Source organism: Cyprinus carpio, chromosome B4 (assembly GCF_018340385.1).
Source record: "Cyprinus carpio isolate SPL01 chromosome B4, ASM1834038v1, whole genome shotgun sequence".
NCBI classification, from domain to species: domain Eukaryota; kingdom Metazoa; phylum Chordata; class Actinopteri; order Cypriniformes; family Cyprinidae; genus Cyprinus; species Cyprinus carpio.
In genome coordinates, this window is record NC_056600.1 from 18879525 (window position 1) to 18899214 (window position 19690).

General features: G+C 35.7%; 1 protein-coding gene across 1 annotated transcript; it reads left to right on the top strand.

Annotated features, from left to right (window-relative positions):
* Nucleotides 1–868: 868 nt before the first annotated feature.
* Nucleotides 869–13744, top strand: LOC122137048. Its single transcript, XM_042722321.1, has 4 exons — nt 869–1351; nt 1516–1585; nt 11473–11635; nt 13559–13744. Exons 1-4 carry the CDS (start codon nt 941–943, stop codon nt 13677–13679), a joined length of 765 nt encoding a protein of 254 aa, XP_042578255.1. The 5' UTR covers nt 869–940; the 3' UTR covers nt 13680–13744.
* Nucleotides 13745–19690: the final 5946 nt, after the last annotated feature.

The window sequence follows — 19690 nt, forward strand, 5'->3', positions numbered from 1 at the left end:
GGATTTGGTGATTTCAATTTTACCAAGCCTCTCAGATGAAACACTGGCACATTTGTTGGAAGTTCTGGAGGAGCTGGGAGTCGAAAACAAGGAAGACCTTATGTTGGTCAAAGAAAAAGACATTGTAAAATACTTGCGTCCAATACAGTGCAGAAAATTGTTGGCTGCTTTTTAAAAATGAAGGTAAATCTACACAGCAGGGTGCTATGGACATGATCACAATTGACAAACAAGCAGACAAGATTGAGGGTTTAAAAACTAAGTTTAATTATTACTTCAGAATTTAATCTATGACGAAACTTTATGAAAGATGTAATTCTTTTTTCTTTTCTTTTTTGCTTTTTGTTTTGTTTTTTGTTTAGGACTTCCAGTAATTCAGTTAAATTTAGAGCCTGTCCCTTCTCCCTCTTCATCTCAGAGCCCTTTGGGAAGCACATGCAGTCCATCCTCACACTCCTCATGCACTGAGAGCTTTGCACCACATCTTGGAAGGCCATGGCATGTTGATTTCAGAGTAAATTGGGAACGGATGCCTTCATCTCTTCAAAAATGTTTGGTAAATCAAGCAAGACCCCTCCCAGTAGACAGAAAAAACATAGTACAGGCAGTGGTAGATCAGATCTTAGAACAAGATCCTAATCCTAGTAGAGCAACATGCCACACTATAGTTCGGGGCATCATTAGCGAGTTTCCTAAATGTTTTGCAGATATAGGCAAAACAGGAGATATTATTGGAGATGGCTGCCAGTCCCTCCTTCAACAAATTAAAACAAGGGTTGAGTACAAAAATAGAAACAACACTCTTGCACGACGACGGAGAGAGAGGAGGGCCAGCAGTGGAGCAGGGGCAATGACAAGAGGCCCAGTGGATCGATATGGGTGTGTGAGATGGGCTCCTACGGATCTACCCAGTGGCTAGACCGAGACGACATTGGATGAGATGAAAATGCGCCTGCACCGCATGTTTTCAGAGGATGGCTTTGATGGCGTAGAAAGAGCTGAGCCACTAATGGAAAAGACTTACATACTGCAATGTAGGTACCTTAATCAGGTACCTGCACCAACCATTGACAGGGTTATAGAAGAATGGCCCTTTCTGTCTTCACGAAGATGCCTTTACTCACACTTTAAGCTGCTCACAGATGTCTCTATCATCAGCAAGCTAAGAGAGGCCATCCACAGCAAAGGCAGCACAATTGTTAAGTTCTGCCAGGGACTCAGCCGTTATCCGGGGATCGCTGAAGTCCTGGCTAATTATGACGTTGAAGTTTCAGACAAGGCCATGTGTGTTCTACAGCTGCTAAGGACATACTTTAAAGAACCACAAGACGCCATCGTGCTTGAGCCTGAAGTAAGTTTTGTTTTGCAAACACTTATTCAATTATTGGTAAAAAGTTTTCTTTTAATGTATATTCAGTAAAGTTGTTACTGAATATAAGGTTTAAAGTCAAAGGCAGTGTACTTTGCACCCCGTTGCATCTATAAAAATGTTTTCTGTATAAACTTACTTTACAGCCATCTGCCACAGCTGCCGACGTCCAAAGGATGACCAGATTGCCGAGCACACCTCGCTTGATTGTCCAAGGTAATGTCTAACGTAAGGCCCTATGAAATCAGCTTTATTTTTTCCCAAATTAGTTTTTTTCCGTTTTAGTTTTCATGGATTCCATATTTATGGTTTAATTTTAATTTTAATCATCAAACAGCATGTATAATCAATTTCATTCATAAAGCAAACAATTTCACCAATCTTTTAAAATGTAATCAAATAGAAAAAAATTATTCATAGGGCCCTACTAACGTCATTCAGTACAATAGGTAGACATCCAAAATGGGTAATACCGCCGCGCGTACCGCCGCCGCAGGGCCGCGGCGTTAACTGCAAATCAGTCGCGTGTTAAAATCATTCGCGAAACTACCCCCAGGTGGCGCAAATGGACGGATTGCGAACTGAATGTAATTGTAAAATGAAAGGACGTTAAACAACAATAACATTATAATATACATTATAACATCCTTAAAAGTCCATTAAAAAAATAGGATAGTCTTAGGCTACAGTATACTCATCAAAAATTTAAAGAAAGGCCTTTACACAAAGGCTCTTATGCACGCTATTGTTGTTTTAAACAGTCATTATATATATATATATATATATATATATATATATATATATATATATATATATATATATATATATATATATATACGAATTAAAAATTTTTCATTTCGGTTCATTCTTGGTTAAAAAAATAAATAAATAATAATAATCTTCAGGTTCCATTTGCAGAGCGAAATGAGAACGGTCCAGCATTTACAAATAATTCTTATTAACTCTGTTATAATTCTTGATTTTTCAAACTGCTAACACTTTTGAATTATGCATTTTTGAATTATGCCTTTACTGTGTGACCAATAATTGTGACTTTGATCGCGCTGGTGCCTCACGCGCACATATTCATTGGAAACAGCAGTCGTTCACCGAGCCATGCGGCGCGAGCAGTGGGCCACTTTGGCATATTTTTGCTAATTATGATTTTTTTCCCGTCGATACTGAAACACGTGTGAAATCCATAGCCTATTTTACCTAATAAATAAGAGTTTAGCTTCAAATGGGCAATATGTTTGGATTTGTCCCGAATGAGAGAGATAACCCCAACCTTACATTATGTATGGCTTTAAATTATTTTAATTATTATTTTTGTTGTTGTTTATAAGCCTATATTATTATATAGCCTGCTGCAATTATATTTATCCATTAGAATTATATATTTGTAATTCTTGTTCTGTTCTGATAAATTTTTTACATTTAAAGGATTTGTTGTAAAGTGAAGGGAACTAAAAATATCCTGTTGTTACATTAGCCTATAGCATTATTAGGCCTGCCGTTATTATTTCTGAATGTAATAAAATGCAATTCTCACAAATGTAATTTATTTTTTAGCGTGTTTTCGTGTATGTTTTTATCCAGCTTTATTTTTCCATTGCATCTAAAAATGACTTTGTGCATCACATTCACTTCGTGAACAAAGCAAATAGAACTTCAGATCTGCCTCTCCCGTTGCTCAGCTGTGGACGATTTCAAAATGTTTGATATAAAGGTTGCTGTCACATTTTATACAGGAATTGTTCATTTAAAAAAAATATATATATATATATATATATTGTTAGTTTTATGCTAACATGCAATCAAGTCTTCGGATACTATATAAGATACAAGTTCATTTAGGCTATTTAACATGCACCTGTGACATTTTACCGTTTCAACTTATGAACTCCTTGAGATTTTAAAGTCAGTTTAATTGTATTGAAATTCAAGTTGAATCTAGTATAAAAAAGGTTTTAATTGCTTAAATTATTTCTATGAATTAATAAGTTAGCATGACTTTTACATCATAGCATTTTTTACGAGGTGTATTCGTTTTCTGAAACCAAGCACCCCACTTTTTTCTTTTTTAAATCTATATCTTTTTTACTCTCTATTTAACAGCATTAACTTACAATGAAATACATCTTCCTTCAGGCAGACTGAATGTTTTCCTGCTTTGCTAAATGTTGGGTCAGTTTTTGCGAGTCCTGCGCGCTGTGAAGCGGGAGCAGCTGATGGAGGATTCCGCTTGGACTTAAAGCCTTCCGCAAACGCCTACGTTCACAAATAACAATGATTTTGATAAAATTAATGATTAATTATCAATTGATAATTTGTTATTATTTTGGTCTAGTGAAAATAATAATATGGGCTGCGGGAAAATAATGAATAAAAAGAGTAAGGCTGCTGTGAGTACAGGCATGTTTCAACCCAGTAACATGACAACACACCGTTCCTCACAGCCAAAAAACAGACCGAATTCAGTTCAGCTGGAGGGGGCTGGGGTTTTGGGGTAGTTCTGTATAGCTTGTGGGGGTCAAGATAAAGGTGTGAATCTCTTGCTCTTTCATATGTACAGTCTTATGAGGGTTTCAAACTTGCAGAACAAGTTTTTAGGACAACTTTAAAGAAAGGTTTGATCCACTTCAAATGTTGACTACTGTATAGCGCAACAAAGTTGTGTTAGTTATTATAACTTAATTTCAGAGGAAGTTGCCTTAACTTATAAAAAAAAAAAAAAAAAAAAAAAATTGCATTAGGGCTGGGCGATAGGCCTATTGTCTAAAAAAAATCCCAGATTTTTTTCACAAAAAAATCAGATTTACAATTTAAATCAATTTTTTTTTGCCTCCCTATTTAAAATCAATATTCAAATGACAAAGAAATTGTTCAAAACAAGTTTTAATATAACAATATATTATTTTTTAATACTAGCACATCATGCATCTAACCATCCACTCAGCGTTAAGAGCTGTTCAGATTAAAACTGGCAACTCCGCAGTGAGTCAGTGTCATGGACGGAGGACAGAACAAGTGTAGGCCTAAATCAATTTCCTAGTCTATATTTTCATCTCGTTATGCAGCTGGTTTAGGTTATGTATTTATTTTTATTTCTTATATCAATTATTTGTAAATATAGCAGACACTGTCTAACCGTGTCTACACCGGACGGCCTTGTTCATATAGGGCGAAACATCTCTCTCACTCGGCAGTACAGTAGGCCTATGTGAGCGGAGCGGAGTGGAGCAGCAACAATTTCCCTCCGCGCTCCGAGCATTTAATAATCACTAAGCTCCTGCGTTCATTGATACCAGAAACACTGCTCCGCCTTCACTCTGTAGCTAAAGTTGAAATGTTATGTTCATAATAGCTTATAAAAATAAAATAAAAATAAATTAATTAATTAATTAATTAAATTACAGGAGAGTTTCAAAGGGGATTAGGCTATTGTGTGCAAACTTTTTGTCCTACCAAACGCCAAACTAATAAAATTGTCAGCATTAAAAGGTATAATTGCTGCTTTCTTCTGCGCAAATTTTGTTTGTGATGAAAATAACAGTTTACATTTTCGTCAGTTATTTTATCTACAGATCGATGCATTTTTTACAGATTTCTGCTAATTAAAAATAAGATACAGATGAAGTAGCCTACTGTAAGATTACATTTGTTTGAATGCATTATTGCGACAGCGATTACGTGTGAATGTGCTGTATCTGTTTAAATCATGCTTTAAACCGAAAATAATCAGTAAAATAAAGACAAACTCCTTGAGAGCCTGTAACGCTTGACTATTGCCGTCATTGTATTCTTCTGTTCGGAGAGATTATGTGTATCAAGCTATAGCTAAATATGTTTATCATGTGAATTCTTGCTAAATATGCAGTTATATTACGGGCTGTTGGCATGACTTGTATTCGTGATGGAGCGGTGCTGGAGCGAGTGAAAACCACGACGCTCCTGACTTTTAAAAAATCCGCTCCTCGCTCCAGTCAGAATCACTCCGCTCCGCTCATACTCTGCTCGGCAGCGTGTCTCAAACGCGCGGGGAGGGTTGAGCCCAAACATTCTCAAAACATAAAATATTTATTTTATTTCAATTTTCGTTTTTGTGTTTCAGAGGAAAAATCAGTGTTAAGGCATCTCTCCATTACAGACCGTTCTGAAAGAGGAATTTATGCAAACGCGCATAAAATTCTTTAAAAACTTTAACAGAGATGTCTAGAGGGTATTTAATAGGTCTGCTTCCCACGTAAGATTTTTCTATAGTCGTTCATTTGTCATTATTCAACTAATCGCAAGTTTATATTAAATTTACAACTATAATCCAGCCTTAATATATTCCATGCTCAAGAATATGCATTAAGTTTGTCACAAAGCACAGGCAGAAGTAGCCTAATAATTATGAAAAAGGAGACATTTTAATAATTTATTAATAAACAAATGTTTTTTTGTCGGCTGCAAGATGAAATTCACAGTGCTGACTCTCTCCACATGGACGCACCTTTAAAGAGAAATGCAATCTTCACAGATTACATAATGCTTTCGTTTTGAATTGATTCGTTTAAAAGACATTTCAAGCTTTCTGTAGATATATTTTTCATGTATGTGAGACACCCAGATTTTTCAGTTATTTCATTATCAGGAAATAATCACGTGATCGAGAGGGCGCCTCCCTGTCCTGCATGTGCATTAATAATTTTCGCACAAACACTTGATAATGAATAATAATTCACATTTTGCATATGCATTACAAAGTAAATAATTTTTTACATGCAGTTATCCAAAATAAAACCAAACAAGATTTGTAATGAAGATAAAATATGTAGACAAATAACAATAAATGCTGCACGTGCACTCAGCATCATGCGCAGAGCACATCTTGCACTGATATTTTACGGAATATTATACATTTTATATTATGCATTTAAATAAGGCTGCAATTTATTTATTTATTTTATTTATTTATTTTTACTTTACTTTACTTAAATTATATAAAAGCAAGCAAAGAAGACTCCATTTAAAATCACTGAAGTTGTCAATTAATGAAGCTCTTTTTTTTTACATCTTGTGCACTTTGTTGATAAGTGAGGACGTTGTATTAATCCATCCATTCTTTAGAGTTGCAATGATTTATTTAAATCGTGCAGGTTTAATTTATTCGTTTCTTGTTTTAATTAGGCCTAAATAATGGGAGCGAAATTATACAGTGCCTTACGTTTTACTAAAATAAAGAAGATAATTTATAAAACACGCAAGCCTAGCTCACAATAGGCTACCACTTTTAATGCTCCGATGCAAAGTAAACCACATTTTCTTTTTAATAATATAACACATAATTCATATTATATAAATAATACTGCACACTATTTAAATGTGTCTAATCTAAAATATGGTGTAGAGAAAATATAAGTACAGGCTCATAGGCTTGACATGTGTCCTGCTTGAATTCATTCTAAGAAACGCACATATCTTCATAAGGACTAAACTTTCATCTGTGAATATTAAATATTTTTTCTTTAATTTTCCCCGACTGCAGTCAAATATAACACTTCGGTGAGGCAAAGCTGACGTCAATTTGTGAAAATGTGCTTTGATGCGCTTGTTTGAAAACTTGTGATTAAAGCGCCACTCAGTGGTCAAAAGCTGCAAATTCACTTTGCAGACGCCGCGGCAGCAGTACGAGCGGCGGTAGAAGCAACGTTTTGGATATCCACCTACTGTATATTACTGGTTAAACCTACATGTGTCCAGTACCTTAATACAGAGGTCTTCAACCCTGCTCCTGGGGACCTGCTGTCCTGCAAAGTTTATTTCCAACCTGCTTCAGCACAGTGGGCCCCAAGAAGCAGGGTTGAAGACCTCTGCATTATATTTTCTATGAATTATATTGGCAGTGAGTTAAGTCTTGTAAAAGGAATAGTTCACCCAAAAATTTACTCGTCCTCAGGTCATCCAATATTTCTGAGTTTCTTTCTTCATCAAATCAGAAATTTTATTTCAGGCCTCCACCTTTAAGATTGAAAGAGATTTTAGTCCATTGGTTTTTGACTGTACAATGTGAATAAAAATAATCCACATGACTCCAGTCGACAAATAAAAGTCTTCTGAACCCAAACCATTGATAATTTTTAAAAACAAAACAAATCTTATATACTTTTAACTACAAATCTTCATTTTCGTCCAGCTGTGTTTGTTCGTGAGAGGGATATGCGCAACTTGCATTGGCAAAGATCACGCGTGACATCATGTAGGTTAGGTCGCAATTAAAAGAGGAGCGCTGTACAGCCGTTTAATGTTCTTTGCTCTAGATTTGTATTTGTATTATTATTATTCAAAATTATAGCTTCATGGGTTTATCGTGTATGACCATGTCTACATGATGATGTCACGCGTCATATTTACCAAACTCTCCTTGTGCAATATGTCGTGCAGTACCTCTCACGAACAAGCACTGCACAGCTGGACGGCGGTGCAGATTTACAGTTGATAAGAATTCATATGGAGTCAATATAATATCACATATATACGCAAAAAAATAAAGTTTTGCAAAGGAAAATAAAGTTTTGCAAACAAAAATTAATTTTGCTTTTTGCAAACAAAAATAAAGAATTGCAAAACATAAATGATACCGCGCGAAAGCAATGATTTTGCAATACATATTTTCCATGGTCACATATCTACAATTTTATTTGCAACACTGATTTTATTTTGCGCGTCAGTCTAGTTTGAGCTTGTGCTGCAGTTTTTTCCTGTGCGCTTCATTTTTCTGCGCGTCTTGCTTTGTGGCGCTGTTTTGAAGTTGGGGGTGGAGTCAAGGGGCAGGGGCATGTACAACATTCCTCCCTGGAAGTGACGTCATCGGCCCGAGACGCAGCTCACTGATCCAGGTACTGTCATGATGAGTAGATGCATGCGAGTGGATCGCTTCCTTTTATTCACTAGCATTAAAACATTAATGGTTTCGTTTTATTAACTTTATTAACAAATGTATATGTGTATTAGCAGCGTTTGCTCAAGTTAAAGAAGTTGTTACCATGCACATCTGCTGTTTATTTCGCTCGATGTGCAGTCTTTTACTGGCATAAAGTTGGCTTGACGTTGGACGTTCGATATTCGCAAATCTAGGGACCGTCTCTAAAGTTACATGCGAAAACTACTATACACTTCTCTAACGTCAATAGCATGCAAGGAGAATGACTAACAGTCATGAAAACAACTGTTAACTGTTCATCCAGGTGTCAACTATAATGCACACCTTTTATATTTTTTGATAATTATTAAAATAAACTGTAAATCATATGTAAAATATTGCTACTTTTCATTACCAAATGGACGTAAACACTAATTTAAAGCTCAAAAGCTCAAATGAAAAATATCAATATTTTACATATGATTTACAGTTTATTTGAATAATTATGAAAAAATATGAACGGTGTGCATTATAGTTGACACGAAGATGAACACTTTACAGTATGTTTTATGAAAGTGAGTCATTCTGTTCAAATGCTATTGAGCTTTAAATTTGTATTTAAGGGCATTCGGTAATGAAAAGTAGCAATATTTTACATATGATTTACAGTTTATTTGAATAATTATGAAAAATATGAATGGTGTGCATTATAGTTGACACCTAGATGAACACTTTATAGTATGTTTTATGAAAGTGAGTCATTCTGTTCAAATGCTATTGAGCTTCAAATTATGGCATATTTTAAATTTGAGCCCATTCGGTAATGAAAAGTATCAATATTTTACATTTGATTTACAGTTTATTTTAATTAACATGATCGTACAGCGAATTGGGTGTACAACAATACATTATAAAACGCTATATAAATGCATCATTCATTTATTCATATAGGCTAACCGTATATAATAATTGATAATAATATTATATTAAATAGGGCTATACTTTTTGTATTTATTGTTATGCTTATTTCCCCTTTTAATTCGTGTATTGCTTACCTAATTAACGTTCTTTGTTAAATTAGTGTTTTCATTTACAAATGAAACTAGCGAATTATTCATTTATAATTCTAGTATTTATTATTATAGGGTTATTGTTAAATTCATCCTCTAAAGTGCACTTTAATGAAAAGTGTAATGAAAAGTAGCAATATTTTACATATGATTTACAGTTTATTTTAATAATTATCAAAAAATATAAAAGGTGTGCATTATAGTTGACACCTGGATGAACAGTTAACAGTTGTTTTCATGACTGTTAGTCATTCTCCTTGCATGCTATTGACCTTAGAGAAGTGTATAGTAGTTTCGCATGTAACTTTAGAGACGGTCCCTAGATTTGCGAATATCGAACGTCCAACGTCAAGCCAACTTTATGCCAGTAAAATACTGCACATCGAGAGAAATAAACAACAGATGTGCATGGTAACAACTTCTTTAACTTGAGCAAACGCTGCTAATACACATATACATTTGTTAATAAAGTTAATAAAACGAAACCATGCATGTTTTAATGCTAGTGAATAAAAGTAGTGGGAAGTCGTGGCCTAATGGTTAGAGAGTCGGACTCCCAATCGAAGGGTTGTGAGTTCGAGTCTCAGGAATTGTGGGTGGGGGGAGTGCATGTACAGTTCTCTCTCCACCTTCAATACCATGACTTAGGTGCCCTTGAGCAAGGCATCGAACCCCCAACTGCTCCCCGGGCGCCGCAGCATAAAATGGCTGCCCACTGCTCCGGGTGTGTGTTCACAGTGTGTGTGTGTGTGTGTTCACTGCTCTGTGTGTGTGCACTTTGGATGGGTTAAATGCAGAGCACGAATTCTGAGTATGGGTCACCATACTTGGCTGAATGTCACGTCACTTTCACTTTTCACTTTTTTAAAAGGAAGCGATCCACTCGCATGCATCTGCTCATCATGACAGTACCTGGATCAGTGAGCTGCGTCTCGGGCCGATGACGTCATTTCCAGGGAGGCATGTTGTACACGCCCCTGCCCCTTGACTCCACCCCCACGTCAAAACAGCGCCACAAAGCGAGACGCGCAGAAAAATGAAGCGCACAGGAAAAACTGCAGCGCAAGCTCAAACTAGACTGACGCGCAAAATAAAATCAGTGTTGCAAATAAAATTGTAGATATGACCATGGAAAATATGTATTGCAAAATCATTGCTTTCGCGCGGTATCATTTATGTTTTGCATTTCTTTATTTTTGTTTGCAAAAAGCAAAATTATTTTCCTCAATACTTTAATTTTTGTTTGCAAAACTTTATTTTCTTTTGCAAAACTTTATTTTTTTGCGTATATATGTGATATTATATTGACTCCATAAATTCAAGTATTGTTTTGTTTTTAAAAATGACCAATGGTTTGGGTTCAGAAGACTTCTTTTGATGACTGGAGTCATGTGGATGGACCTTTGATTGCCAGAGGGTAAGTAAATTATCAGCAAATATAAATTTTTAGGTGAACTATTCCTTTAAGTCGTTTTAAAGGGATACTTCACTTTAAAATGAAAATTCTGTCATCATTTACTCACCCTCAAGTTGTTTCAAACCTGTATGAATTTCCTTCTTCTGCTGAACACATAGGAAGATATTTTGAAGAATGTCAGTAACCAAACCGTTAACTGGAACCATTGACTTCCATAGTACTTTTTTTCCTACTATGGAAGTCAATGGTTCCAGTTAGCTGTTTGGTTACTGACATTCTTCAGAATATCTATCTTTCTGTTTAGCAGAAGAAAGAAATTCATACAGGTTTGAAACAACTTGAGGGTGAGTAAATGATGACAGAATTTTCATTTTAAAGTGAAGTATCCCTTTAACTAACACAACTTATTTTTTATAACAATGCATGTATGTACAACATTAAAGGGATGGTTCGGAATAAAATTAACCTAGGGTCTTTTCCCTTGGTTGAACATTATTAAAGTTAGAGCTTATTTAGAGAAATCAGCCAAATGGCTTAGTGCAGGCGCTAATGGATCCAAGGAGTTTGGCTCGAGGTCATGGTGCAAAGGACCCTATGTTGATTTTACTCCAAACCATCCCTTTAAAATGCTTGACCATTAGTTCATCTTGTTTTGTGAGTGCAGGTCTTACAGGTCCTGCCTAATGTTTGGTACTTTTGTTTATTTCAGGTGATATGATTAAGCCTGCATGGTTGCTCTCCATCGAAGGACAAGTTGTCATGGGGCCACACGCAGACTTTATCACTGGTATTGCTTCGCTGTTTTCCAGTTACTACTGTTTGAATCTTCAATATCCAAAAGAGTCTACATGCACTCTTGAATTTATTCAAAGGTATTTAATCTTCTTTCAATGTTTCATGTGGGATTAAAGGGATGGTTCGGAGTAAAATCAACCTAGGGTCTTTTGCACCAAGACCTCAAGCCAAACACCCCCCACCCCCCCGCCAGAAGCCTTTTTTCCCTTGGTTGAACATTATTAAAGTTAGAGCTTATGTACAGAAATCAGCCGGATGGTTTAGTGCAGGCGCTAATGGATCCTATGATGTATCTCGTAATTTACCCCACAAATAATGCCCGGAATGGTACCAAACTTCTACAGTAGTACAAATGGGTTCTGTACTCATAAAACAAGGCATTAGAAAGTTTGTAATTACATCAGTAGTTTATTTAAATAACACTTGCCTGACGGCTCATTCTACTGCTAACCCAGACGTCGACATCACATCAGTGATTAGAGAAAAGCAGGTAAAAAAGTCCTGGCAGAAAGCGCTGCATAAGGATGTAGTGTAACAATGCCCAGTTCCAGGAATGCACTCATATTTTGTTGGTAGTACCAGTTTGCAACAATTATTAGTTAACAGTAAGTTGTTAACAGTTTGGAAAAAAATAAATTATTTGTCGTTACACTACATCTTTATGCAGCGCTTTCTGCCAGGACTTTTACGTGCTTTTCCCAAGCCACTGAAGTGACGTCGACGTCTGGGTTAGCGGTAGTATGAGCCGTCAGGCAAGTGTTATTTAAATAAACTACTGATGTACTTTCAAACTTTCAAAAGCCTTGTTTTATGAGTACAGAACCTATTTGTACTACTGTAGAAGTTTGGCACCATTCTGGGCATTATTAGTGGGGTAATTTACCAGATACAGCCTAGGATCCATTAGCGCCTGCACTGAGCCATCCGGCTGATATCTCTAAATAAGCTCTAACTTTAATAATGTTCAACCAAGGGTAAAAAGGCTTCTGGGGGGTGTTTGGCTCGAGGTCATGGTGCAAAGGAGCCTAGGTTGATTTTACTCCGAACCCTCCCTTTAAGACCTTTATCGGCCGATACCGAGTACCAATCTGATACCAGTGTTAAATTGTTAATATATTGTATTTTCACTGTGATGAAGAGACAGACTTGAGTTGAACATTGCATCCCTAGGCAAAACACGGCGAACAGATTAGGTACAGACGTTCCTATCACCATTCCATGTCTGAAAAAATCTCACTCCATTATTAAAATGAATAGCAAAATATGTTTAGAAATGTAAACGCCATAAAGTAAACTCAAAATTCATCAACAGCATATTATAAACAATGTAAACAGTACTTATTAAAGAAACAGTTCACCAAAAAAAATTTAATTTGCTGATAATTTATAGTTTATTTCTTCATCAGAACAGAATAAAGTGAATGGAGCGTCCAATGATGGAATGACAATCCAAAATAGAAATATAAATTATCAGCAAATTTTAATTTTTAAGTTAACCATTTCTTTGAGTACTGCACATTATTACAAACTGCTCTGAAACCATGAGTCATGAATGAACTCAAACCTGGTGGATGTGCAACAGTTTTCACTTTCAAACGTGCAATTGCATGTCTTTAAAGTGTCACTTTTTGAAGTTTAATAATCCCATTTCACTGTATATCGTGACTCCTGTCTTTCCTTCCATAAAATTAAGACTGTTTTTAAAACACCTTGGGTAAGAGATGCTCATTCCTGTTTCTGGATATCTACCTTCCTGCAGAGTTCAGTCTGATCCAACAAAAGGTAGATATCCAGCTACAGGAATGAGCACCTCTTACCCTAAGGTGGTTTTGCATGTGCTGTTGTGGTCAGCAAATAGCAAATTAGAAAAACTAAATGGATTATTGAAAAATAATCAGTGTAAAATATATTCTAATGTTAGACTGTATTTTCAAATATATAACAAAAATAGGAGTTTGAAATGTTTTTTTTTTTTGTTTGTTTGTTTTTTGTGGTCTTAGGTGCTTCCTGGGCATCAACCCTGATACAGGATCTAAATCCAAGAAGAAGCAGGGAGGCATCAATCAGCAAGTTTGTTCTCTGCTGCGCAAACTTGTGGATTTTGAATGGATGGCAACATAATCAGATTTTGTGTTAAAGGAGAACTCCGGTCAATTTTAACATTGAGCTCATTTTTTTGTAAATTTGGAGTGATGCAATGTCAACGACAGCACTCCAAATTTACAAAAAATTGGGCTCAATGTTAAAATTGACCCGGAGTTCTCCTTTAAGTATGTACTCGCATGAAACCTGTGTAAAGCCCCTTCGCTATTTTTTTTTTTTTTTTTTTTTTTTTTCTGCAATGTAGGGTTCTCATTACTGCCAATGACTCTTGCCAACGTTTGTTATGGATATTGTATAGTTGTACTTTAATTTTATTGAAAATAAAATGATACCAATTGTGGAAATCCAAAATATTGTTAATCTTTTAGGGATATCATTCTTCGATGGGATGTTAAAGATTGAGGTTGCTGTCAAATGATTAATCACGATTAATTCACATCCAAAATAAAAGTTTTTGTTTAATCATTCCAAAATATATGCGAATGTATTTCAAAACTGTTTATAATGCTGCAAATTAAACATAATATTTATTATGTATATATAAATACAAACACAGTCCCGCACGTGCATGTATACAATTTAAGAAAGAATATGTTCACTGTTGCCGTTTATATATTGAGCCGCGAAAATACTCCGTTTGGCCTTATATTAATATAATATAAAGTTATAAGCAAATATGTGATGCCATCAGATATTATGGAGGATGAGCGAATGTAGAACAAGTGCCTACAATGACATGTCGATACATGTAAATATTTTCAAAACAGTCTGGAGCTTTTACTGTATGGCTTACCTATGTATGTATTGCAAATATATACATGATAAATATACACAGTACAGCCCAATCCCGTCTAAATACATATAGTATATGTAAACAAAAACTTTTATTTTGGACAAGTGATTAATCGCGATATAGTATTATCATTTGACAGCACTATCAAGTGCTGCTGCTTAGAGCGTAGCATTACTAGGTTTTAATTGTAAAGTTGCACTTGTTACGAGGATTCATCCAAAAATAACAGTTTCATACTGTTTATAATGTGGCAAAGTAAATTTATAAACATGCCAAATGCATTAAAATTTAGAATTTTCTTTTTAAGTTAAACGTCATATGACTCCTTAAATGGGTTTGAAACATGAATTAAGTGTGAACAGTAATTTTACATGTACAACTGATAATTACTTTGTGAAAAAGGCTACTTTTAAAAAAGAACTAATTATTTGCATTTCAATAATTTTAAAGATTGATTTCTTAACATTGCCACATTAAATAAAAAGTAAGTGCTAAAATTAGATACTGGTTCAATGTTACAGCTGATAAACTATATTATTACTACAGTTATGCACTGAAAGTGCCTTTATTACAAATGCGAGTTGTAAATGATGTAAAGTATATCAGTTAGTTTAAACTGTGAAATAGACTGTACACAACTGTCATTTTACAGTTAAGTGACCACTTCCTTACCAAAAGGACTTACAAGAAACATTAAATTTCTTACTGTAAATTACTGTGACAAGTAATGCTAAATTAGTGAAGCCAGATAAAGACAGCCCATATAATACGTTACATTATGGGGCCATGCCGCATTAGCATCATGCAAGGTAACATATAAATGTATTGGTGCATGTGAGGGAATTCAAGCGACACAACAGCACAGACGGGCAACGTCATGTCGCGTGCATGGGTTTATTGAAAACAGAATGCACAGATGGCAGGTTTCATTTCATATGCCCACAAGTCTTAAAACCTAAATAGAGCTCATGAAAATGTACACTGTGATATTAAATGGAAGTTGTGAGAATGCTTTTAGCTTTACAACAGAATAAGATTCAGAATTGGGGGATCATAATTTAAAATAAACTACACTCCAGAAAGCCAGTCAAATTGGCCATAGCACCCATAAATGAAATGAAAGCACATTGACTGATGATCCTTTTTTAGCCAATCAGCTTAGAATTAAAAAAAAGGGCTAATCAAAAGACATTAAACTAGGCAACAGTTAATAAAAGGATGATTTTGTCTGTATACCACATTTATGATTAGCCTTCAAAACACTGATCTGAAACATTTTCAGCAATCCTCTAAGATCATTGCAAATCACACTGTGCAACATAGATCTAATAAACTTAGGGCAATTTATGGACGTGCATGCAGACTGTACGACTTGATGACACATTAGTTAACTATGAGAATACTTTTTGTGCGCAAAGAAAACAAAAATTAAAAAATGTATTCAACAATCCAAATAAATGTGCATACTTTCTCCTGAACATAATGCTGATTACGCATTGATTATGTGTGTCATGCTACTCTGCAAAATGGCGGAAGATGGTAACTCAAGGAGAAGAATTGTTGAATAAATTGTTATTTTGTAATCTTTGCGCACAAAATGTATTCTCATAGCTTTGCAAAATTTGAAGTTGAGCCACTGATGCCACATGGACTGTTTTATCAATGTCCATATACGTTTCTGGGTCTGGGAATATTTCAGTTGCATTGCTGTCTATGGAGGGTCAGAGAGCTCTCTGATTTTATCGCACACATCTCATACTTACTCAGAGAAATAAGTATTCTCAGTGACAGCGACGTGTAGTGCAACATCTTACACAAACTCAGCTGCTGATGGACTAATGAATGCATTCATGACAGTTCAATCTTTTCCCATCATGTTTGGGCTTAATGTGTTCATAACATTGCCAAATATATTCTGGTTGTGGTTTGGTAAGTGAATAATACATTGGTAAAGCTTTAGTGACATTTTTCTGAATGAGTGTTGGGACTATGCAGATAAGTTCCACAGGAGGAAAGAAGGGTTGGCCACACCATGTCCCCCCACTCTGATGGAAACATCCAATCACAGCCTGGAAATGGAGAAGCGCCAGATTGCAATCTCCTCCTTGAGTCTCTGGCCTGTCAGGGAAAAGACACTAACAGAGCAAGATCTGAGTCTCCGGCCAGTGAGGGAAGAGGCAATAACATATACTAAGTCCTGAGTCTCCAGCTTCAAGGCAGCAACAGATACAACCACATTCTGAGCCTCCAGCCTGCGAGGAAAGAGATAATCTACATTCAAACTTCATTCAGAGTCTTCGTCCAGCGAGACAACAACAGATGCAGCACGTCCTGAGTCTCCATCCTAGAGAGCCAAAGCGGACTGACTAAGTTCTGAGTCCCTAGCCCAGAGAGGCAGAAGCCACACAGACATCTGCAACAAGGTTAAGCTATGACGAGCAAACCATCTCTCTAAGGTACCTTTGTTTGCGTGTTCCAGGCTAAGGACCTTCTGCACCTATTCTAGGACCACATCTGCGTGTTCCAGATTTTAGGACCTTTTGGTGCTCCAGGAGATCAGCATCCTTCAGCGCTTCACGTTCAATGCTGTCAAAATGGATTCCTGCTCCTTTCCCCACTGCATTTTTACCAGCACAACCAGTGGATGAAGTCACCGCTACCGGACTGCTCACTCGACCACAGAGAACGTAAATATCACTTATCCAAACCTCTTCCAGAAACCTTGGCATTGTTGTGTATTATCAGTATATGATTTTCCTAATTTACATTAGATATTATATAGCTGATTGCAGTTTATAGCAAATCTTTCATGTATTTGTTTGTTGCATAAAAGGGTTCTTCACCTTATTTCTTTCAGAGTAGCAATGGTTTACCTTTCCAGATAACGTAGCTCTGACATTGCAACACCCAACATAATCACTTGCATTTTATGCATCTTATGCATCTTATGCAACTAATTATTTGTTCATTTAACTGTTAATAGTTACCTTGTAACCATAGCAGATGCACAGCAGACATACTGTTCTGAGATGAGAGAAAAAAAGATAATTTGTGTCCCAATGATATATCAAAATACTTAAATCTTAATCCTGAGATGAGAGAAAATAGATGATTTGTGTTCCAATGATATATCAAAATTATTAACAATAACATACTCACTGTTTGCTGTTTGTTTTAATACAGTAATTGATTGACTCAGTGTATTTAATAGTTAAAATGACTACAAATTTAGATTTTCATCACCACCATCAGATGCGTCAACTTTGTCAGGTTTGTCACCCCTGTCAGATGAATATTCTGATAATATTTCATTATGTATATTTCTTTCATTATTCAATATATTCATCATTTATATTTGTTAAAGAATTTTGTCATGTGAAAATCCATCTGCTAACATGAGAATGTGTTTTGAAATGTCAAAAACATCTTGTTTGCTTGATAGCAAAACAAGTGATGGCAAGGTAAAAAGCACATTTTGATAAAAAGGAGAACAGTTGGGAAGTTGAATCAAAGCATAGCTAAGTAGCTTAGTATATGTAAAATACAAAAATGATTTTTAATTTTTATGTGTATAAGTTTTTTTTTTTTTTGTATATTGTTTTATGTTTTGTCCCACTTCTCAAGCATCAGTGAGATACATTTTCACCTGTTTGGATCACAGCCATAATCATTCTCTGCTGAAAAATCCAGCATTGCTGGTCACCAGCATAAGGTATGTTTGGCATGCTGGTCCTTAGCATGGTAAGCAGGTGTGCTGGTAGACCAGCAATAGTTGTCTTTTCGGTGCTGGTATAATCCCAGCAAGACCACAACAAAACTTGTGTATGTGTTACATGTCATGCATCTTAGTGTGTGTTCGTAGTTAAAGACAAAGACAATTTTCCAAATTAATTTTAATAAATTATTTAATAAAGAAAAAAGACGTGTTTACACAGTAAAATCTCCAGTGTTAAACAAACACTGTATAGTTTTCATATGGTCCTGATCTATAGAGTATAAAAATAACACTGAACCAGTGTTGTAGTTAGTGAAATAAAGTAGATTCACTCTACAAGTGATGACTGAACATTAGTGATAAAACCTGCAGTTAACAACCAGAATCACTGAGGATAAGAGGAACAGCAAGAGCAGAAAAAAGTGAGCAGAAGTACAACAATTACAGCTGACAGCCACACAGCCTTAGATGAAATCAATATCACACCAGAGAATGATTAAACAACTCCAAAAACATAATTACTGTATTCATTAATCACAAATAAGTTTGGCAATTTTTCTTTCATATTGTACAAAGGTTGTTGAAGTCTGTTTCCATTATGGTGATTAGTGTCTTTAGTTGGGCACTTGGCCATCGACTTTTTATCTTTTCTTTTTTGTTTTTACTTTGTTTCAGCAGTTGTTGAATGTGAGTGACGTGACATACAGCCAAGTATGGTGACCCATACTCAGAATTCGTGCTCTGCATTTAACCCATCCAAAGTGCACACACACAGCAGTGAACACACACACACACTGTGAACACACACCTGGAGCAGTGGGCAGCAATTTATGCTGCGGCGCCCGGGGAGCAGTTGGGGGTTCGGCGCCTACCGGTGGTATTGCCGGCCCGAGACTCGAACCCACAACCTTAGGGTTAGGAGTCAAACTATCTAACCACTAGGCCACGACTTCCCCAAACTATCACTGTTTTCAACAATATTTCATGGTTATGACTGCACATAGTAAAACCATCCTCTTTTACTATGTGCACATTTTGTGCACAGTGCCTGACAGCTGGATTTGGACATATGTGACTTCCTAAATAAGTAAGAAAGTCTTTAAAAACAACAACTTTCAGTTTTGAACTTTCATTATCAAGTTGTTATTAACTGTTCCATTGAAAGAGCTCTTCTCATAACACCTGTTATTGAACAAACTGCTTATGATTAAGCTTTGTTTTTTTTGTTTTTTTTTTTTTTTTTTTTGGTTTTCATATCTTTAAATGTTGGTTACACTTTATTTTAAGGTGTCATTGTTACAATGTATTTATACATTTAAATACAGAGTAATATTAGTTAACCCTCTGGGGCCTAGAGAAGTTTTGACATGCCCTGATATTTGTATTTTTTTTTTTCAGTTGCAGTGAAATAAACATATAAATGGCTAAAGACTAATAACACTGTAATCAGAACAAACTGGGGCTACAATAATATGTGAGCAGCATGTATGTACATGATTGTGTGTTTTTGAGAAAGCGACG

Coding starts and splice junctions, on each gene's coding strand:
- LOC122137048 (XM_042722321.1), top strand. CDS start 941: ATGAAAATGCGCCTGCACCGCATGTTTTCAGAGGATGGCTTTGATGGC. Junction 1,352..1,515: donor CCATCGTGCTTGAGCCTGAA/GTAAGTTTTGTT, acceptor CTTACTTTACAG/CCATCTGCCACAGCTGCCGA. Junction 11,636..13,558: donor ACTCTTGAATTTATTCAAAG/GTATTTAATCTT, acceptor TTGTGGTCTTAG/GTGCTTCCTGGGCATCAACC.